This window comes from Armigeres subalbatus, chromosome 2 (assembly GCF_024139115.2).
Source record: "Armigeres subalbatus isolate Guangzhou_Male chromosome 2, GZ_Asu_2, whole genome shotgun sequence".
NCBI lineage: Eukaryota > Metazoa > Arthropoda > Insecta > Diptera > Culicidae > Armigeres > Armigeres subalbatus.
In genome coordinates, this window is record NC_085140.1 from 225,330,845 (window position 1) to 225,354,884 (window position 24,040).

The 24,040-nt window shown below is 43.7% G+C and overlaps 1 protein-coding gene across 1 annotated transcript in view; it reads left to right on the forward strand.

Moving 5' to 3' along the window:
* The window catches only part of LOC134211770 (muscle M-line assembly protein unc-89-like), a 213,058-nt gene that overhangs the window by 124,368 nt on the left and 64,650 nt on the right, over positions 1-24,040 (forward strand). Inside the window, exon 4 of the mRNA XM_062688993.1 lies at positions 2,654-2,810. Coding sequence (XP_062544977.1) covers positions 2,654-2,810 — 157 coding nt within the window. The remainder of the gene's footprint in view (positions 1-2,653; positions 2,811-24,040) is intronic.

Below are 24,040 nucleotides of genomic sequence, written 5' to 3' on the forward strand. Positions count from 1 at the left end.
ATCTTCCATATGCAGATTCTATCATATGTACCACAATGGGTAATTACATTTACAAAACAGGCCTGTAGATCATTGGTTATGCCTGTAGACCTGATGACCTTCACTTCAGGGATCTCTTGGATAACCTGAAGATCTTCCATACGCACATTATATCATATGCACCACAACGGGTACATTACATTTACAAAACAGGCCTGTAGATCATTGGTTACGCGTGTAGATTTGAAAGCCTTCACTTCAGCTATTGCTTGCATAACCGCAAATACAGGAGTTAGACAAAAAGGTTGAGATAGGTAAAAATAAGTCGAAATTCAAAACAACATAATTTTGCGTATAATGATCCGATTTTGATAAAACCAGGACCATCAGAAGCGCACACTCTTCTAGTATACTGTCCCGCTGCAAAACCTCAGATTGGTCCTTGGGCACCGGAAGTGTTCCGGGTTTTCCGAGGGCATGTTCAAGATGCATTTTTTCCACTGCTTGTCATTTTATGTGACGTTAACTTTCATCATGTTTTGTGCTTTCTCCGAAAACTAGAACTAATATGCCGACCAATGGTGACTGTAGATCGAGAATCCATCTAAACTACACAAAGATACGGCCATTTCCGTAAAAACGGTACCGGGAACATGATGAAATGATAACAGATCGGAATAATGCAAATATGAGTATCTGACTTCATAGATTTGCGAGACGATGATTATAGAAACATTTCCAGAATGATAGTGTCCACTGCCACCCTTATAGCAGGTTCCATGGGCTTTCCAGGAGGGGCCGGTTTTGGCACCATCTGGAACCATGCATATATGGTCGTCAAAATTCATGTTTTCCCAAGACGATGAATATAGGATCTTTATTAGAGATATATTGTGAGGACTGTAAGACTCTTTGGCCAATTTGTAACAGGTTCCAGAAGTTCTGTGAAAGTGACATTTGTTCAGGGTGTATGGCCAATCCCGTATCGTTTTCACGAAAATGGCTATATCTCTGCGTATACCTAACGGATTTTCAATCTGCAGCCAGCATTGGTCAGCATATTAGTTCTAGTTTCTGGGAAAAACATAAAACATGATGGCAGCAAACGTCATATGAAATGACAAGCAGCAGAAAAAATGCATTTTTAACATACCCTCAGAAAACCCGGAACACCGGAACACGGTGGCCAAAGGCCAATTAGACGTTTTGCATAGGGCCAGTATACTAGAAGAGTTTCCGCGTCCGATGGTCCCAGTTTGATCAAAATCGGATCATTCTACGCAAAGTTATGCTGATTTGAACTTCGACAATTTTTTGCCTATCTCAACCTTTTTGTCTAACCCCTGTATCTTCCATACGCAGATTCTGTTATATGTGCTACAATAGGTACATTACATTTACAAAACAGGCCTGTAGATCATTGGTTATGCCTGTAAACCGGATGGCCTTCACTTCAGGTATTTCTTGCATAACCGCAAATATTCTCCATACGCAGATTCTATCATATGTAGCACAATGGGTACATTGCATTTAAAAAAAAGGCCTGTAGATCATTGTTTACGCGTGTAGATTTGAAGGTCTCACTTCAGGGATTTCTTGGATAACCACGAAGATTTTCCATATGCAGATTCTGTTATTTGTACCACAATGGGTACATTACATTTACAAAACAGGCCTGTAGATCATTGGTTACGCGTAAAGATCTGAATGCCTCCATTTCAAGTGTTTCTTGGATAACCGCGAACATGCTCCATACGCATATTCTATTCTATGTTTCACAATGTACACATATCATATTCAGAACAGGCCAGTATTAATTGAATTTATGTTATTTTTTTTAACACGGTATGATACCGCATAAAAAACTATTATGCATCTCGAGATAATATAGAATACTGCGGCTTCCTGCTGGTTGCTTCTCAGGTAATCGCAACGGTCACTAAACACAACAGAGTCAATGAAAATCTCACCAACCGTATGCACTTGCCATCTCAGCTTGCCATGATAAACACTCTCCATGTACTCAGTGACTCCGGTTGCCTCTCACTAATACAATCGAACACTGCTGTCATTTCGCGAAAAGCACGTGGTTTTGTTTTGAGCGGGATAATTCTGCCTATCTTTTAACACAGCGGCTATCTTGACGTTTACCTTCGCTGTCGAGCCTGCGAGTGTAAGACCGCCGCAGCATTCTAGAAAAAGATAAGCGCGACAATAATTTGGGGTACTTGTAGAAATTGCACACCAATACCAACAGATTTATTTGACAGCATTCCATCGAATTTTCGACTGGACGAATGAAAATTCTCATGGACGTAAACAGATTTTCATAAGACAAATTTGAAAATTTTGAAGTGTGTTTTTGATTGCCGATTCTCAATAAACTATGATTTGTTCAATGCGCTAATAGTACACAATGAAAACTAAGAACTCTAAAATACGTGTTACATACAACTTAGTTAGAGTAAGTAGTTGGGCTAGCGTATAAATTAGATTTGAAAACCAAGCACTACCTACTACGACGGGAATTAGCTCACTACCCTACATGCTTAGAGCACTTTGACTCACACATGTTGACGTGACGTAGATATTACCTCGATAAAAACCAATGCCCTTATTTCATTATTCCATTCAATATTCTAACTATATTCCTAATTTTTGTTTTGGTTTTTAGATTATTATGATATTCGATCCAACGACTTGATACTAGAAGTTCAGGTTCGGGGAACTCCGACTCCAGCATTATTATGGGAAAGAGATGGACGAGAGCTGAAAAATGGAATGGAGAGAGTAATGATAGCTCGAGAAAAAGATGGAGTATACAAACTAAGGTAAATTGGAACAGAAATAATTTTATAGGAGAAATGACGACGTCGAAGAATCTTTGTTTATCAACGATGATTGTGGCCGAATATCAAAATGTTCGAACCCTAAAAAAACGCCTGACAAAAGTAGGTTGCACGCTAACTTTCACCTACTCAGTGACTGAGTAAAATTGTATTGCCCTCTCTTTTCTACCCACGAAAATTTTACTCAATTTCCGTCAAAAGCGGGCTACTCAAAACCATGAGTTGTCCTGCTTTTGACGGAAATTGTGTAATATTTCCGTGGGAAGAAAAGAGACGGCAATACAATTTTACCCAGTCACTGAGTAGATGAAAGTTAGAATGTAACTATTTCAGGATCATTTTGACTTATGTAATCCTGCATAATAGAAAAACATCTCGTAAATACTCCATTAATTTTGAATTCATTTCTATTTTTAATTATAAAATTTTTAACAATACGACATTGTTATTTCAAAAGGGCGAAAGTCGCAAACGTAAACATTGACTTCTTCCGCTGATTTCAGGAAGATTAGAGACTTCTGGCGGTATTTTGCACTTCCGTTCGATAGAAGGCACGGGGCGCTACCCGTTCCAAGTGGTTGTTTGCTGGGAGCGGTCCTAGTTGTTGAGGAATTTGCAGGAAAAGACATTGTTTACGTTTGCGACATTGGCCCTTATGAAACAACCGTGTCGAATAGACTGTGTATGTGGATTGCGGTGTCCCAATAAAACGCTATGTTCGAGAAGCCATGGTGCTCTTTCTTTTAATGGAAGATCGAAGCATTTCTGTAGAATAACCTATAATTAAAAAAATAGTTTAAATTTTCCAACACAGCGTTTAAAAAAAAAACAGATTAATCAACCTATATATATCGTTATATATATATATATATATATATATATATATATATATATATATATATATATATATATATATATATATATATATATATATATATATATATATATATATATATATATATATATATATATATATATAACACTATGGGTCTCCGGGCTTTCTATCAAAAGTTGTTTTTTGGAGTATTCGGTATAACTTTGTTGTACGAGAAAGACAAAAATCTGTTGTTGCACTTATTGTCATATCGACGGTTCCGTGCAATACTATCTACTGGCATACTTAAAACTTTCGATTTTGACATTTTGACACGGACAATAAGGCTTGCTGACGTTTAGTCACCTTTCTCTTACACGCTCACAGCAAACAAATGAAAACAAATTCTATTCGCTCTGTGGTGTAGCCTCTCGGCTGCTCCGACGGGATAAATTTTATGGGAATTTATGCTGAGCACTGGGTCGTTTTATTATAGTATCGTTGCACTCCAACATGCACTCACTCCAGCGGGAGCCTCAAATTTTTGATAAACTTACCGTTAGTGGTTGGTAACACTTAATTTCTACCATCAAGGAATATCTTATCCACGGTAAACGACAACTCTTACAGCGGACTCGACAAAGTGGAAATTGCAGTACAAAAGGGATTAGGTGAACTTAAAAAACCTTAAGGAATGCGTCTGTTCAAATAATTTAGCCTAATGCATCATTTTACATGCTTGTTTTATTTGCCCATATTAGGGCTAATGAGAGAAACGGTTTTAAAGGGTGTACATACGCTTTCTTTGGAGACTGGTTGACTCGTTGGCTAGCATTGTTGATTGACTGGATTCGTTTGGAGGATGGGCGATGAATGTAGTGAGGCCGAATCGAACGGCGGATTGCCGCACTACAGTGGCGATGGATGTAGCAAGGCCGATTCGAACGGTGGAGGGCCGCACCGCGATGGCGATGGACGAAGCAAGGCCGATTCGAACGGCGGAGTACCGCACTGCGGTGGCGATGGACGAAGCGACGCCGATTGCAACGGCGGAGTGCCGCACTGCGGTGGCGATGGGCGTAGCTAGGCCGAATCGAACGGCGGAGTGCCGCACTGCGGTGGCAATGAACGTAGGAAGGCCGATTCGAACGGCGGAGTGCCGCACTGCGGTGGCGATGGACGAAGCGAGGCCGATTCGAACGGTGGAGTGCCGCACTGCGCACTGCAAGGCCGATTTGAACGGCGGAGTGCCGCACTGCGGTGGCGATGGACGAAGAAAGGCCGATTCGAATGGCGGAGGGCCGCACTGCGGTGGCGATGGACGAAGCGAGGCCGATTGCAACGGCGGAGTGCCGCACTGCGGTGGCGATGGACGAAGCGAGGCCGATTGCAACGGCGGAGAGCCGCACTGCGGTGGCGATGGGCGTAGCAAGGCCGATTCGAACGGCGGAGTGCCGCACTGCGGTGGCGATGGACGAAGCGAGGCCGATTGGAACGGCGGAATGCCGCACTGCGGTGGCGATGGACGCAGCAAGGCCGAATCGAAAGGCGGAGTGCCCCACTGAGGTGGCGCTGGGCGCAGCTAGGCCGAATCGAACGGCAGAGTGGATGTCAGGAATGCTCAACTCCTATATGCACGTTTTATTTCTAAGTCCACGTTTTTAGGAAGATGGCGCTCGTCTTCGCCGAAGTCGATTCCAAAATGGCTGCCGAGGTGGCTTTCTGTACCCACGGCGTTCCGTGTCGCCCACTTTTGACTCTCGAATCGGGCTCTAGGGACCGCTGCGGAGAAAAGATGTCCCTCGCACGTGTAACCGACGGCTACATAATTTAGGTTTGTGACTCGGTCACAAATAATTTTCTATAAGTACTTGATGCGACTCTGGGCAATGCTCAAGGGAAGAAATGAGCAATCTCCCATTCTCCCACTGCCTCTCCCTATTTCCACGACACACTCACTCTCGTTTCGGTAGATTTGCTGACAGCGGTAAGAACAACTGTGGCAAAAAACTCAGCCAAGATTCCGTGCAACATCCAGGGCCGGACAAGGAGCGGTAGAACTCACGTAGCACGTATAGAAAATTCGTCAAACTCGGGTTTGGTCGGATTCTTATGAGAATGTATTAAGGTCGTACTCGGCATGCTAGCACGGTGAAATTAATTCTGCTCGGAACGTGCTAGAGAGCAGTAAGTGCGCGACGTGAGTAGAATCAAAGTTCGCAAAAAGTGCGTTTTCAGACTTATAGTGATTTTTTTAATATATCTGTATTGTTCTTTCTTAGGTCTAGTGGCATTAAATAGCTAATTACGCTATAAATAGTATTAGTAGTGATCTAACTATTATATACAAGTGGTTAGTAGTGTAAAAAAAAAACGATAGATACCAAAAAGAAATCTAAAACCTATTGTATCTTAAAGCTAGGGTGGTGTTTCAATGCTAGTTCCCCCCGTGGCGTGTAACTAAGTACACTGAAGATCGTATAGAAAAAGGTAAATTTTCAATATGCCGTATGAATGCGAAGATATACTAGTCGTTTTAAGTGCGCTTGTGTTCTACGAAAAAAACGTGGTCTAAATCTAATATGGCGGGTAGGTCCAAGACAGGACCTTTTTCTTTTATATTTCGGTCCAGCTATTGTCTGCGACGCCATCGCGGTCGGGCAAACAACGGACAGCACATTATAATAGCGCAGTGACGAAAGGCGAGAAAGGGACGGAAAAATAACGATACGAGGTCGCCATCTTGAGCTCGGATCAGAAGTGCGGAGAGGATAGAAAGTCCAGCGGCAATATCGAGGCCAAGCTGGTCTGCCCCTGCAATAATTCGCCAGCCTCGGGAAGGGTCCTGAGTAATCGTGAGCACCCTTAGGTTCTCACAACAAGACGCTGTGTCATCCGTTTCGTCGCAGGCGCTCAGATAGTGTCCTACCGTCCGACCTCGAATTCCGGACCGCTGGCCCGAAACCGTCACCATCGTCTGCGACCACCATCACGTACCACCAAAACCTGGACCTAACAACCGCAAGTAGAAACTGTGACGTCACATAGCTAGTAAGAAATGGCCAAAATTAGAAAAATGTTAAGTTTGTAATTATACGTATGTGCATGAATTCGATCGCTTTAGTACAATTTCAGTGTATTGAAAGTTTCACTATTAGTCTGGTTTGTCCCGTTTTATCCCGGACCCAGAAAGGGGTCACCATGCCTCACTCTCTAACGGTCCTATTAGAATTTTGTTCGCCGTGTGGCCTTTGAGTGGTTCAATCATAAGAAGTGGCTTGTGAGTTTCACCCATCCGAGTTATGTAAAAGTGAGTTCCCAATAGAGGTGGATCATCGAGTGACGTTAAGTTTGTTGTGTCGACTCCCCTTCTTCCGACCCTGAAGATCCCCCTTTTCCACTGAGCATAGCCTAGGGGGTTATACACGAGGGTTGTAAAAGAAAAGGCCCGATTTGGACCTAATCAGGTCATTAGTACACCACTTTCCGTTTTTCTCTCACCGTACACCCTTTTTTATAATTACCTTTTCTCTATTATTTATTCTATTCCGTGCTTTACTACAAGGTCGATTGAGGCTTATCCTTTTTACACTAGCACTACGTTATTGTTTTCTCGATCTACTAGTACTGCCCTGGAACAAGACGCAATTTAAGGCACCTTCCAGTCGAAGTAAACCGACGAAGACGCACGTGTTTTCAAGAAAAAGTTTTTTCGATCAAGTTATCTTTTTCTCGCTAGAGGTCATACAGAAGTATTTTTTTCGGTTACTAAATCTACATTTGGTCAAGTGAAGACAAAACTCAGTGGAAAGTAAGGAGACAGGAGAAATGGCGGAGCCGGAAAATCCGGATCCGGGCGGCGGGAAGTCGAAAAGCGAAAGACAATGGCTGACATATGAATACGAGGAAACAGATACGGGACCATACCGCGTGGTTGTACAGCTGAACGAGATGCGAGAGGACATGCACATCAACAAACTTGCTCTAGGCAAAGCGCTAGCGAAAACAAAGGAGTACAAGTCAAATGTACTTAACCTCAAACCGATGGGAAGGAACAAGGTGCTCATACTGGTCAGAAACCCGCAAACAGCAAACCGAATCCAGGCAGACAAATCTCTTCGAGCACAAAATTTCAAGGCCTACATCCCGAAACATTTCCTGACAGTTTCAGGCGTTGTTACGGGCGTCCCGCTAGAAATGACACCGGATGAAATCCTCGAGAACATAACCTGCAAAGTTCCAGTGATGAACGTGGCACGGCTACACAGGTACGAAAATGAACGAAAGACGCCAACTACTCGGATCAGCGTGACTTTCCGCAGCAATCAATTGCCAACCGAAGTTCGTATGTTTTGCTGTACAAACATAGTGAAACCGTTCATCAGCAAGGCAGTTTTCTGTCAAAACTGCCTTCGGTATAATCACCGTACCAACAACTGCCGATCTCGGAAAAGGTGCGAAACATGTGGGAAGAACCACGACGAAGAAGGATACGAACGATGCAACATGCCCGCGAGGTGCCTACATTGCCGACAGGAAGGCCACAAGTCTGGCGATAACAACTGCCCCGAACGCACACGCCAAAACAACCTGAAAGTTATCCTGGCGAAGACTAACCTGACGACAATTGAAGCACAAGAGCAATATCCAATCTACACCCAGAATAGTTTCAGCCTATTGGAAAGTATCGAGGATTTCCCGAAATTGGTCAAGTCGTACGCGAAGGTTTCACACAATACAAGCGGCGGAGCCAATACAGCAAGCATGGACAAACCGAAGCCAGCCGAGCGGGCACGAAAGCACACACCGAAGCGAACTTCTGAGGAAACAAGCAGGATCATCGGCAACAGTATCGAGGTTTACTGCGACAAGAAAAGAAAGACGGATGGCGAAGCCGCGGCGAACGGAGTAGCACTATTCAACCGATACAGGACAGACGAATTCGAGAAGTTCCAGTGGAAGTTGAGCCAAATGCAGAATGCGGCACAGAAAGCAAGCGGAACAAGTGAACAACACATCGCAGATGTCTTCGTGGATGCCACTGACGACAATGCCTACACTGAAACTAAGAGCGCAGTAATTTTAACCATGGTCGTGTAGTAAAAATAACTATTCTGTGTATTGCTAAAATAAATTGATAGATCGTATTAATAAAAACATTGTTGTTGAATTCACTATGTTGTCACGGTATATTTTACCATGTCCATAGTAATAAATTGCTGCTCCTGTCAAGTTGATTTTTTTTTCAAAGCGCTTAATTTTGTTGACTTTATAGAAGTGTAAATTTTAGTTCTTTAATTTTTTGTGTCATATTATGATAAAATGTGTGCACCAAAAGGCAATCAAATTGTATACAATCTATAGAAATATGGATGCAGAGTAGATTGATGGTTTGTATAGTCTTTTTTAGTCAAAATTTATCCTCAAACATTGTTTCTTTTTTCAGCCCGTGATGAAAACCCGGAGCTTCGGTAGAATCCTACGTGGAATCATCAATTTATTATACTTTCACCGGTAAAATTTTTGTTGTTGCATTGAATTGTAGTGAATTCATATGATCTTTTCTATAGAATCTGCGATCTTCCCGGTGGTCATTGACGACGCGGCCGCGAAGAATTTTTTTATGGTGAGGAAAAAATCCATGCGGTGATCGGCAATTCGTCCGTGTTTGCATCCAAACATGTTCTCTCCCGAACACTTCCTCCAGTACTTTGACTTCTGAAAAACAATCTTGGATGGAGCAAAAACGGAAGATTGGGACCTAGTTTCACAAAATGCACCTGCGTTAAGACACTCAACATAGCGAATACCATTTTTACATCATGGTTGACCCAGGGGTTGACCAAGTAGTCGACTATTACATTGTGAACGGTAACGCCAGATGTTTAACAAATTTAATAGTGATTTTTTTAAAATAATCTCGTTATGTAACTTGTTTTGTAATATATAATAGCTATACGTAAAGAAAATAAAAACATTTTATGTAATTTGACCATTGCGCACATTTATTGCCAAAAATTAGAGACAAACGAAATATTTCGATCAGAAAAACAACTGCGTAATGCAGTAGAATTTACTGCACGATTATTATTTTAACTGCAACAAATTGTTATTTTTCTAACCATGCTTCATGGTTTAGATAACCATGGTTCATGGTAATTTTGACATTTGTTTGTACATTATGTAGCCATGGTAAAAAACACTACAAATCATGTTTGAAATGAACGCGATATGTAGTCTGCACAAATCAATTGGTGCTGTGCATTTAATTTAAACTATCAATATGGTATTTTTTACCACAATGCTGTTTTCAGTGTACAGTCAGCAGCCGGAACAAGCACAGGTAAGCCAGTCGGTAGGGAGCATAATTAAGGAAAGAGTTGATTACAACAAAGCAATCTAGTACAGAAAATGTCATTAAAACTACTACAGTGCAATATACAGAGTATCGAAAGAAACAAAACAGAATTGACAAGAGTAATGAATAGAGAAGAATACAAAATAGGTTTGATAACAGAATGTTGGACGAAGAAAGAATTCGAATGTACCAGGTACAAAATTCCAGGGTACACTAACTATTATTGTTCAAGGTTTGATGGGTATGGAGGTACAATGATAACGATGCATGAAACAGTACAAAGCAGATCAATAGAAGTGGATTCAACGGACAATATACAATGTATAGGGAGATATGTGTCTAGAATGAAACTAGCGATAATATCGGTGTATGTGACGCCAACTACACCAGCCGCTGAGCTCAAGATCTTTCTGACAACTCTAGTGAGACAGATTAAAGACTATCGAAACGTGCTGATCGGAGGAGACTTCAATTCTCATCACCGGCTGTGGGATTTACATCATGCGGACTCAAGAGGGACCGTTCTCTTCGACTTCATTAATGACGAGGACATCATCCTAGTGAACAGAGAGGAACCAACGTTCATCCCAGCAGAACTCAACAAAAAACCATCTACGATTGATCTAGTGTTGGCTTCCCCAGCGCTATTTCAAAAAATGATCATGGAAATACTTCAATATGGAATAGGCAGTAGACATCTGGTGATCCATGTTGTCATTTCTGGCGAGCAATATGCTGAAAATAGACATTTCCTCAACAAGAAGAAGTTAAAAGAAGGTATAGAGAAACTGGATGCATCCCAAATAACTGGACTGACGGAGCTACAGAAGGAGATGTATAGGATAAGCAAGAAGGCAAAGCAAAAGAATCGTTTCGAACCAAAGTTCTGGTGGAATGAGGATGTTGAATATGCGTGGAGAGGAAAAAACGAGGCCAGAGCAAGGTTTAATCGTAGTGGAAGACTAAAGGACCTTATGGAAAAGAAGAAACTAGAAGCCACATTCGTAAGGAAGAAAAAAGAAATGATGAAAACAAAATTCCAGGAATACATCGAGGAAATAGATCCCAGCACAAACAGCAAAGAACTTTGGAGAAAAATCAACGGACTAACAGGAAAAAATAAAAAGCGTAACCAGACGACTATTGTCCACGACGATGAAGTAGCAGCTACTCGGTTCCTGGACGCCAACTTCCCCTTCAACTATGAGTATTCGCAGCGATCATGTGTAACGACAACGGACTATGACATTCTAGATGAGGAGATATGGACAGATATTCTTAACAGGAAAAAGAAACCGTCAGCAGCAGGCCCAGATGGCATCAGCTACGAGGTACTGAAGGGCTTAAAACTGGAAGTCAGAAATAACATCATTCAGGATCTGAACCGTATTTGGAGACAAGGAAAAGTGACGCCAAACATGAACAAAATTAAAGTAATCGCTATACCTAAACCAGGGAAAGATCCGGGCAAAATTGAGAACCTTAGACCAATATCCATGTTGAATTGCCCTTTGAAAGTTATCAATGCGGCAGTATTAGGCAAGCTGAGTCAGGTTACACAAAGCAATAATATAATACCAGAAACCTCATTTGGCTTTCGAAAGCATAGCTCCACCACCTCATGTCTCAATTACGTTGTTAACAGCATAAACTCGCACAAGAGAGAAGGCAAAGTCGTTGGGGCCATTTTCATTGACCTTTCTAACGCCTACAACACGGTGAACACAGAAACACTAGAACAAATTCTCTATGGATATGGCATCCCAAGAGAAATCACGAGTTGGATCGTGAATTTCCTTCAAGATAGAACAGTCCAAATACAGGTGGGAAAACAAATAGTCGAAAGAAACGTAAGTGATGGATTACCGAAGGGAGATGTTCTATCACCCATACTGTTTAACATTTACACAGCACAGTTACATTCGGGTGTAGGCGAAGGAGTAACTTTGGTACAATATGCGGACGATTTCACGGCCGTCGTGGTGGGGAACACCGTTGAACAAATGCAAAGTCGGGCACAACACTTTCTGAAAAAGTTTGAAGACAAATCGGAAAAACTAAACCTAAGAATAAACGAAAACAAAACAAAAGTCATGCTTTTTCAAAGAAATAAAAAGACGCTGAATTTGAAAATCGGTGACATTAATTTGGAAACTGTGAATACCCATAGATATCTAGGACTAACACTAGACCGTACTCTAGGATACGGAGCCCACATTAGAGACGTTATTCGAAGTACTACGGAAAGAATTAATATGATGAAAGTTATCAGCAGCACAAGAAACGGAGGGCACCCCCAAACCTTAAGTCTAGTGTACAATGCGGTTGTAAGGAGCCATCTGGATTATGGTGCTTCTGTATATGCAAACTCGTCAAAAACTAACTTGGAGAAACTCACCAAAATCAACAATATTTGTATGAGGAAGATCACTGGATGCACGAGAACAACTCCAATCAACACCTTATGTGCCATAGCCAGTCAACCACCGTTGGATTTCCGTAGAAAGATGGCAACAATCAAAGAAATAATAAGGCACATTATCTATCAATCCCCGGTTTGGAGCCAACTACAGGAAATGAATTACGTCAACAATATTGACATTGAAAAATTAACATTCCTAGAGGAAACCTTTCTGGAGTATAAACACATGTTCGACAAAATCACGCATATGGTTTGGGTGAAACCAGCTTCACTCAACCTGAGCGTGGAGTCGGAGTTAGACGATAGGCATTGGACAAAACGGAATACCTCCGGGAAAACACTTAAACAACTTGCCTTGGGAAAAATTCACGGATACTACAGGAACCATAGGAAAATTTATACCGATGCATCGAAAGACGAGGAACATTGCGGTGTAGGCATCTTCGACGAGAACAGTAACTTCAAACTTCGCCTGAACTTGAGACCTGGTTTGCACAATGTCTGCGGAGTTGGAAGCAATATGCATTGCGCTACAATACTTGGAGAGGAATCAAATCGAAGGAGCTGTTATCCTCACAGACTCGAAATCGAGTTGCGAATTCATCAAAAGTCAACTGGAGCAAACTGAAAGAAATGAAGTCATACAAAAAATTGTGCAAACTGCTACAGCACATCAAACCTGCATTCAATGGATCCCGGGTCATGTCGGCCTAGAAGGCAATGAAACTGCCGATAGGCTGGCCAAAGCAGGACTTAACGCCAACGAGATTGCTTGCAATCGTATTCTGCCGCACGACGCCTACAATCTGGCAAAACAGGAAATCGCTGCCGATATCCAGAAGTGGTATGTTGAATACACGCAAGAGCAGGGTAAAGGAAGGAAATTTTTCAAAATCCAAACTGGCATAAACCCAAAGGCTTGGAATCACAATTTAGCACTGAGCAACACGGAAACAAGGACACTCAATCGACTGTTGGCGGGTCACGACTATTCACCTTTCTGGCTCAGTAAAATAAAGATAAAGGACGAGATGTACTGCGACATGTGCGACTGCTTAAACACCGCCGAACACATTATATTCCACTGCATCAAATACCTACTACCCCGAGACAAACACAACCTGGACAAATTCTTCTCAATACAAGAAGCTTACGAAAGCAAAAATATCGATACTCTTAAAAATATATGTAAATTTCTCAAGGAAATAAATCTAAACATCTAAATAAAATGCACTAAAATATCCCAAAACCAAATCAAAACAAAATATGCTCCCTATATGAAAAACCGACTGGCGTTATAGCGAAAGTGCTGTGCCACTTAACAGTGGGCGTTTGATTTGACAACCCCCACGAACCAGAAGAAGAAGAAGAAGAAGAAGGCACCTTAACTTCACCACGTGAATATATTTAAGAAAAAATAGCTGCATGCACACGACGTTATTCTTTGGTAGTCACAGGTAGTCACTTGTCGAATGATCCGAGTGATTGCCGATCTCTTACCTAGGTTTCATTTCCTTTCGGTAGTAATTAAGAAAACCCGAAATTTACCCTTCGACGGTTCGTCAATGTTGGCAACCATTCCGCGTTGATCATAAAATTTACCACCAGGGCACGGAATGGTTGCCTGCTCAAACCGCTGAAAAGGTATCGTACATTTGGTTTTCTGTAACGGGTAGTATGGAAGAAGTCGTTTGTCTCGAGCATGGTGCGCTACAATCGGATGTACGTCGCCAGTAAAGTTGTAACGTCGAATATTTATCTTTTTTTATGGTGGGGTAAAAGAATTAGAGGCTCACTGGCGACGTGGAATAATGAGAATAATGCTTGTGGAGGAGCCAACAAGCAACATATTGGGACCAACGGTTACAGTGGCGTGCAAGAGAAAGATGATTAAACGTCAGCAAGCCTTATACACGGCCAGCATTTTTATCGGAATCAACACGAGAGGTTTTTTTAACGCATGCCGACCGTGAAGGAGGAACGAGAACAGCAACATTAACATAATGCAACATTAAAATAATCGTGTAGGCGATTAAATTTGCATAGCAATAAAACCTAATTTCCGTTTATTTTTACGATTTTTCTTCCTGCAAGGATATTGGGCAACGATTCAGTGTTACTTCCGTATTCTTTCCTCGAAGCTGTAAAAATAGGGTAAAAGAAATTTGTATGCATCCTTCTGAATTTGAGGCCAATTTTTCCTAGCGTTGCATTCATATTTGACTATTTGACTATTGACTATATTACCTCTATTAGCCCATTGTATGGCTCTGATGGTGTCGCTGCGCTTGCGCACTTACGGACACACGAGACGTGTTGCGCGTCAGGCGTCGTTGTGCACCGCTCACTACTCTCGGCTGGATCAATGCGTCGCTTGCGGGTACGGACAGATGGACTTGTGCCTCAATCCTGCTATTGCCACGGAACGTGGCTCGTATAGCGGCCGCAGGAGGTTTCACGTTCGGTCGGCTGCGGTCAGCATCTAGGGGAACGGTTCGGCACTTAATCCCATAGCTCCTATTTCCATCCCATCAAAAACAAAGCAATGAAAAGGAATTTGGTTTATTTCTTATTTTTGTGATTTTTTTTTCACCAGTGAGCACGCGGGTTAGCAAAAAGAAGCGACAAGATTGGTATTTTTTTGTTTTGCGATAAGATGAATATATGTTCAGTGAGATGGAAATCGGAACAGTTCCCCTATTGATATGAGACGAAATTGGGTAAAACAAAAAGGCCCTGAAGGCACAACATAATTAGCATTTCGTCAGCAGAAGACCTAGAAGGCCAGTTAACTGTTGCCCAAGAACGTCTACTCTGGCGTGGGGGCAGTTGTCGTCGCGAATGTTGATGATGAGCGAGTTGATCTGTCTGAATTCTGGTATAGTGGAAGGATTGTCAAAATTCTGCGAGGATTCAGTGCCCTCCTGTACTGATTCCCCGCGGGACTGTGTCCCGAACGAATCCGGCATGTCACACAATTTCGCAATGAAAATCCTTTCTGTTCGCATCGATAACAGAAGATTACTGATTGTGGTTTCGGACAATCGAGGAATCGATGCCCTCCCCATCAAAATTCCAACAACTGAGAGTGCGTGTGCCTGATCCTTCCATGTTTTCCGAATCGCGCTTAGAGTTTGCTGTTGAGGAAAGGATTTAAAGTTGAATCTCGACGATCGAACCTCAGCCAGCCTCGAGTGCATCCACTTGCTGAATCAGTTGTTCCATTCTGCAATCCTGTTTCTCGTGAATAGGTATGTCTGCTGATTCGGAAATGTTGGTCAAATATTATTCGATCTCATGACCATGTCCTTCTATGGCGTGCACTCTTGAGAAGCGCTGCGTAACATGAGTCGGGTTTCTAGGTGTCCGTTGCTGAGAAGCAGGAGTAGCAAGCGACGGTTCTAGAAGAGAACTTGTGTTGTGAGCATCGACCTATGTCTTTGTCCATCCTGTAAGCGTTTAAAATCATCGAACTCTTTACACGCGTTTACTAGCTGTCTCATTGAATTTGCTTGCTTTGCTGCTGCTATTAACGCGTAGGTGGTATTCATGTTCTTTTTCACTATGAATAGCTTCTCTTGTTCACTCATGGGTGGATCTACGTACTGAAGGAGTGTCGAAATGTCTTGGAAAATCTTACTAAATGTTTCCTTCTCTCCTAGAAGGCGATGGTAAGCTTCTACACGCAATATGTATGCATAGCTCTCTCCTCATCATGATTTTAAACGCCTCCCATGAAACTAACTCACCGTTCAAATAGGCATTACCATACCAGGTAAGTGCATCGTCCTGCAACAAATGCCTGATGTTTTTCAGTAGCGTCCCTTCTGGTACCTTTTCTGACAATACGAATATTTCTACCCGGTCTAAGAAGGTGTTCATTGATGCTCCGTCCTGTTCTCCTTTATATCGAAACGGCCAATGAATTATTGGCAGTGGCTGATTTTCTACCCGCCGCTTACACATCCAGGCGCTATCGTATATGCGTAAATAGCCAAGAAGAGTTAACCCCCAGAAATTTGTATGGCGAAATACATCTAACGCGGATTTTCTCAAAATGAGGAACTTTCCATGAAAAACTATTTGGTACCGGTTATGAAGAATGGTGTCCGCTACTACGCCTACCAAATATTTTATCGATGAAGCTGCTTAATTTTGAGAAATCGAACCTTAGATGCCTTTCGCCATACTGATTTCAGAAAGTTAACTCCTAGTGTGCCGCTGTAAGCACGCTCAAAGCAGGCGATTCATTGTGAATCGCCTTTTAAAAACGCCGTTCTTCAAATACAGGTTGCACATTCTCTACTTGCTGCGCTGCTTCTACCACCGGTCGTGTTGTATTTTCTTGTTCTCTTTCTAGTAATTGATGTTCTTGGTATTCTACTATGTGTCTTCAATGATAAGGTTCTTCTACCGACTCAGGATTTTTCCCCGGTTTGGGAATAGCTTTAATTTCACACATTTCAGGTCGGTTAGAAACCTCCCCGTTTTCCATATGTCGTTCGCGTATCATCAGGTTTTGAATTTCCTGAGGTATTAGTTTCAGGATTTCATAGCTGATCGGTCCAGGCGCCGATGGTCTATTTTTTTGCAGCAGAAAGTTGTCCCATTTTTCCCTCCTCAGGACTTACATGTTGTTTTGGTATTGCAGCTGTTCGACGCGGGATGCTTCTTCGAATGGGAAAAGCTGATCCAAAAATTGTTGGGCAAGTTTCTTGTCTTCGTAAACTAGTACATTTCCTATCGCCTTCTTCTTTCATCCTGTGATTTTTTGAATGGCATTCCATATTCGTTTCGCCGGTGTGCTTGGGTCTATCGATTTTACGAAGCTTACAAATCGTTCTTTCGTGGATTTTTCTTGACGTAGAACTTACGTCTTTCTTTACTATACTGGCTGTCATTTAGATTTTTGAAAATCGAGAGCGTTACGCTGAAAGGGAAGATTTTGAACGTTACTAGCGCCTTCATCTTTCGATGGATTTTGAAGATTTATATGTCATATGTCAATTTAAATGAATATCTTAAATTAATGATAAAATCTTAAATTAATGATAAGCTATTGAAAATTTCAATTCTTGTCAAAGCCGGCAAAAATTTCATATGTTACCAATCCCGTGCATTCCTAACACGGACATCAGAATGCAGTGAGTCTCGGGCATTCGGGTCCATCGCAAGATTTTCTTTGTGTATAAAAGACGCAGTGCCTGCCGTGTGCGAGATATTACAATTTGTGACAGCAGCGCGTACTGACGTGATTTTTGCTCGCGCATTTTTCGTTTCGTTCGTTCGTTCGCTGTGTTTACCTGCCTACAAATATGCATGCAAATATGCATGGAAAGAAGAGGACACTTTTTTTTTGTCATTCTGTGCAGTGGTGTTTTTTTTCTTCCTAAGCAATGGAGGGGGAATCTGCTCAACAGACATCCTGGGTTGTCCAAGAAGTGCGGGGTTAGGGGCCACCTCCAACGAGAGAGGCAGGACTGCATCCCTGACCCGCTAAACCGTTTCCATTGCCGCCAAGCCCATCGTCCCTTCGGTACAACCAGAAAGTAATGCTTCAAAGGGGGGCCAGTGCATAACGCACCCTCGATGTTAGCTGCGTGTCCTTGCAGCATCGAACATCGTGACTCGCTTTTTTAGAAGAACATCATGGTATCGTGCCAGCGCATTGCCGGCTTTCCAGGTGGCCTTACCACGCCCTATGTCCTCGGAAGGTGGGAAGGGTCGACTTCGCGCCTGCTTCCCTCTGCACGACTGGTATCAAGAATGATTATGCCGCGTGCACCCCAAATTGACCTCTCTGCGATAGGGCCTATTCGCCAGCACAAAGAGGGACTTGCCGACGCGGTGCCTACGCCTACCCCAGCCTTGACGAGGACTCCTTTCCGTCCTCGGGCTCGGAACCCGCCCGGTTGACCGACGCCGCGAAAGCGACGATACCATGTTGTTCTTCACGCGGCCACTTGTTCGATAAAAGGATCGAGTTCGACCACAGGGCACCGGTATGACCCATGAAGCCGACTCCGAACCCTTGGATTACCTCTTATTTGAGCCTGAACTAGCCATTCCTCGAGTCCACGCGCCACCTTCTGTGTAGCTCCGAGACGATTTGGACGATAGCCGATAAAACGGCGTTCCAGCCAACTTCATCTTTACACATCCTCCGGACTAGGTTGTCCGGGGTAGTGTCCAGACCACATGTGGCAAGCATGTGGTCACGCATTGTGCGAAAACGCGGGCACACGAACAACACGTGTTCCGCCTGAAACTCGCTAGCTCACGGGAGGGTATTCTACCGGGTCGTTACGCTACTTCAATCACCCCAATACTCAAGCTGAGGATAATTCGGTTCTTCGCAGGAGTATGGCAAAAACAGAGCTGTCGACAAAAGCTATTACACAAAGAGGGGGGGGGGGTATCTATATAGTGATCCAAGAAGGACGAGGCTTGATGGTCCCTTTGTAGACCCGGGAAAACGACACAATAGAAAATGGTGAAAGACCTTTATAATTCAGGGCTGCTCTTTCTACTCAATGGCTACACCTGAGGTTTACAATTTTAACATTTTATTTGTGACGTCACATGAGGGGGTACTTGCGCTTTGTTGGATTCGGTGTTTTCTGGTGATGTGGCCGATCAGGGTTGATCTGGCCGGCTTGGTGCTCTTTGCGGAGCCGCTTCAGTCCGGAAATCATTCCACGGACGGGACGAGTGTTCCCCTGCGAGATTGATGACGTGGCTTTTCCGTATCGGTGTTGGAAGATGGCGGCCACACTTCGGCCAGCGATGACGCTGCTTTGTCCAAGCCAACGGGCACTCGCCAAATCTTCCCGGAAATCACCACTGTGGCACTGCACTCTCGAGACCTTGGAAAAAAGGTACAAAAGAAAAAGGTCTCTTTGTCGTGGACCTGGACACACCGGATTAGTACCCTGTGACGTCACTTCCTAACCTCCAAACTTTGTTCTATTTTCTCCACTTGATATTTACATTTTTCTTGGTGGTTTTTTTAATTTGTTTTTTACTGTCGTTTTTGTCGTTCTTATTGTGGTTAACGGGATTTCAACTATAATTTAAGTAGTACATTAATTTAGGCTAAGTTTTAAGCACTAACATTACTAACCGTACTAATAAATTAACACAACTAATATCCGTACTTTCTAACAACAATTATCAACATACTTTGGCTTTTAACGACTAACACAATTAACAAATCCTATGTTAAGAAAAGAAACAGCACAAAATTAAAAGAAACTTCACCAACAATTATTCAAACAATCAACCTTTTACAAATTAAACACGCGCGCACTACAACTTCTTTCAAGGATCACTGGTTTAAAGAGGGAGAACCCTTCTTTTCCGCTTCTTATATAGTACATTTTACATAAATTATGATTTATGCTTTTTAGGTTTGCCCATCCTGTTGCATTGAGCTCCCTCCATGGGCAAGCTCAGCTGAAACAGGGCTGTGTATCTTTTGCCCGAACTCAAACTGCTCGAACGTCTATCGCATCTGGTCACACTTGGTATGACGTGAAGGTGGAACACGCACTCACTCGTGAGACGATCCTCGACCAGTGAGTGTGACAGTTCCGAGGAGTAATCTTTGGATAGGTCATATCGGGAGGGATTTTATTTACGGATCCTGTACACCTCCGGTGGTGCAAAGGGCCGACTTGAAAGATCTCCATCCTGAGCGTTGCCCGGCTATCGCTTTAACCTGTTGCCAGGTTAGATTTCGGTCGACTTCTTTTATTTCTTTATTGAGGCTTCGCCGCCATGAGCCTCTGGGTCTGCCTCTGCTGCGATGTCCCGCTGGGTTCCAGTCTAATGCTTGTTTACAGATTTCGTTTCCGCCCCTACGTAGAGTGTGGCCGACCCAGCCCCACTTCCAATCCCGAATTTCTGTTGCTATCGGCCTCTGGTGACAACGACGATGGAGCTCATTGTTTGAGATCCAGTTGTGAGGCCACCAGGCCCGAATTATATATTTATATCCGTGCACCTATGTCGATCTTGGTACCGCCGTCCGACGCCATTTGGCTACCAAGATATTGGAAGCTCGGGAGGGATTGGTGACGGAAATTCATATGTGGTGGAGCCAACAAGTCCATATTGGAACCGAATGGTTACACGCCGTTTCCTCTAAACCTACACACACCGGACACTCGGCCTCGCCCGGTGTAGGTACTGTCTGAAGCAACCATGGCCTGTAAGGACCTGAGTCAGGCGTTAAGTGATTTCTCCATGGCGCCTCTTGACCCACGTACCTATTTCCGGTATCAACCTATGTGTCCATCTACCCTTAGTGGAACTGTCAAACGCACCCTGCCATTTGACCATTGAGGCCAACCTGACAGTCCTACGGATGCCTCTCGTGCCGCGCATTTCGAAGCACTCTATGTCTTCACCGATTACGATGTCAATAGGCATCATACCGGTGATGACGCAAAGTGCATCGTGCGACACGGTACGGTACGCGCTCGCAACTCTTAGGCACATGAGCCTATACGTACTTTCTAACTTCGTTCTGTAGCAGTCAATACGCAGGGCCGTGCCCCAAGCTGGCCCCCCATACCTCAGTATGGACAGAGCAACGCTAGCCAGAAGCTTGCGCTTGCTAGCATAAACCGCAGAGCTATTGGACATCATCCGGGACAATGCCACTATAGCTGTGGAGGCACGCTTGCAGGAAAATTGACGTGGCTACCAAAGGTGAGCTTATCGTCGATCATTACCCCCAAGAGTTTGATGGAGCGTTCAGAGGTGACCGTGCAGTTGCCTGCCCTTATCACCGCTTGTTGCTCCGACTTTCGGTTGTTACCAACAACCACCTCAGTCTTGTGGTGAGCCAGTTCTAACTTCCTGGAACTCATCTACTCCTCCACAATTGCGATCGAGTGGGCTGCAGTTAACTCCACCTCTTCGATCGATTCGCCGTAGACCTCCAGCGTAATATCGTCAGCGAAGCCGACGATTACCACGCCCACCGGGAACTTCAACCTCAAGACACCGTCGTACATGACGTTCCATAACACCGGACCCAGTATGGAACCTTGCGAAACCCCTGAGGTTATGTCAACGCACTTCCGACCCGCCTCCGTGCCGTATACCAGTACTCGATTCTGGAAGTGGCTTCCGAGAATCTTGTACAGGTACTCGGGAATTCCAAGACGCAGGAGCGCATCTGCAATAGCTGCTCAACTGGCACTATTCGCGATCGATCGATTCGCCGTAGACCTCCTGCGTAATATCGTCAGCTAAGCCTACCTACACTAAGGGACTGTGCGATCCCCGCAAGTTCCGTCACCGTTACTCTTCCCTCGTCGGCCACCCTGGCCCGTGGCAGCTCCACAAAGGGAGGCTAGGGATTTGGGTCGTGACATGGGAAGAGCCCCGCGATGATCCTCTCCAGCATCTCTGGAGACCGCTCTGTTGGGGCCATCGCCCCACGTGTCTTGTCCATTACGACCCTATAGGCGTCACCCCATGGATTCGCGTTGGCACTTTGACACAGGCTCTCGAAGCAGGCTTTTTTGCTTGATATAATCTCAGTCTTCAGAGCGGCTCTAGCAGCCACAAACGCCACCCGTCGTTCAACACGCTCCTCTTCTGTGCGTGCTCGCTGCATCCGCCTCCTTTCCCGTAGGCAGGCGCGGCGCAGGTTCGCAATTGCTTGAGTCCACCAGTAAGCCGGTGGTCTCCCATTCCTAGGGTGGACTTTCCTAGGCATGGTGGCATCGCATGCACGCGATAGTACTATTACCAGCTGCTCGCCGCTCAGACCGAGAGTATTGTGCTCGCGGCGGAGCGCTTCCTTAAACACCTCGTCGTCGAAGTATGATGTCTTCCACATACGAGGGCTAGGCCTCGCCCCTTCTTCCGTCCGCTGAATGCTGGTCATAGAGCCGATACTGCAGCGAACTGCCAGGTGGTCGCTGTGAGTGTAGCCATCATCTACCCTCCAGTTCGAACTACTCGTTTGGCCAGGGCTCCAGAACGTAACGTCGATAATCGACTCGGCCCCGTTCCAGCTTTAGGTACTTTTGGTACCGACATTAGCTACGTCCACATCCAACATGGCCAGTGATTCCAGCAGGATCTGCCCCCGTTGATTCGTGGATCGGCTTCCCCATTCCACGGCCCAAGCGTTGAAGTCCCCCGCTATCACCACCGGCCTACACCCCATCAAGTTAGCCGTCAAACAATCTAGCATTCGACCGAACTGCTCGATCCACCATCGAGGAGGCGCATAGCAGCTGCAGAAGAAGACCCCGTTGATTTTTGCAATGACGAAGCCCTCGTGTGTCGAAGACACTAACTCTTGGACTGGGTATTTCCCTGTTGTCCATATCGCTGCCATTTTAGACCCATCGGTTCCTGGCGGGTACCCGGTAAGAATCTGCTATGATGGCGATATCCGTCCCCCATTCAGCAACTGTCTGACACAGCAGTTGCTGGGCTGCATCACAGTGGTTCAGGTTTAGCTGCGTTACCTGCACTGTGATTTTGCAGCACGCTTAAACGCCGGGCACTACGAACCCCCCATGGGGTGCTTGCTGTTCGCAGCTTTGCTGGAACAGATCAAACAGTTGGGAGGGTTCATGGATGCAGTGGTGTGGTTGGTACTAAACGACACGTACATTGAAACAGGATTGTACTATGCCAGTTCTGATTTCTCAGCAAAAAACAAATCAACTCCACTGATGAAAATAAAAATTTGATTAAAAATAATAACGTTCATTTATTCGCAGAAGGCATTGACATTATTTTATACTTTGGTTTTTATTTTTTGCGAAATTATATCATTAAACTTGGCACAGGCTCGGAGTTTGGAGCCAAAACATTGAATATTTTTTTGTTGACGTATTAGCAGAGTCTCCTTCATTTTAGTAGGGTTACAGCTCCTGAACTTGTTTCTGGCATGTTAGTAAAATCTGTTTCTGACAGATTAGCTCCTGGCATGTTAGCAAAAAGAAGCAACGGAATTAGTGCTGTTTTTCTTTGTTTGGCGAATACATGTTAAATGAGATGGAGAACGGAACAGCACATTTTTCCCAACTCTAAAAAATACATACATACAGATTTTTTTAACTTTAAATGCTATCATGAATATGAAATCTATAAATGCCCTACATTTGATTTAATAAATAAGGGCTTATAGTTAAAACAAAGCAGTTCTAACCATGTATTTAATTATTAGTTTTATTTCCAGAAGTTTTGAAAAAAACTAATTACTAATAATTCTACACAACATGGAAGTTGTTGATTCCAATATCAATACCCAGAATCAAACCCCTTAAAATCAAAAGTTAAATGTAAATACGTTACGTTTCAACAAGTTCTACGTCTATTTGCGGTTATGTTTAAAACATTACCCATTGCTCGTTTTTAGACTGTTGAAAAGGTATCCAGCTTTTTTTAACTCCATCAGCTCCGATATACCACTTGTCCTTTTCAAGTTGGCACGAGCCTTTTTTTTAATCCAGGCTTGTTCAATTTCAGTGTTTCACCAATGCTTCGGCTTGTGCTTGTTTTTCTGAATTGCGTTTTTTGTTATGGTTCTTATTTTTGGCTGTAGATCTCTGTAGATTCCTTATGTTCTTACACACTTAACT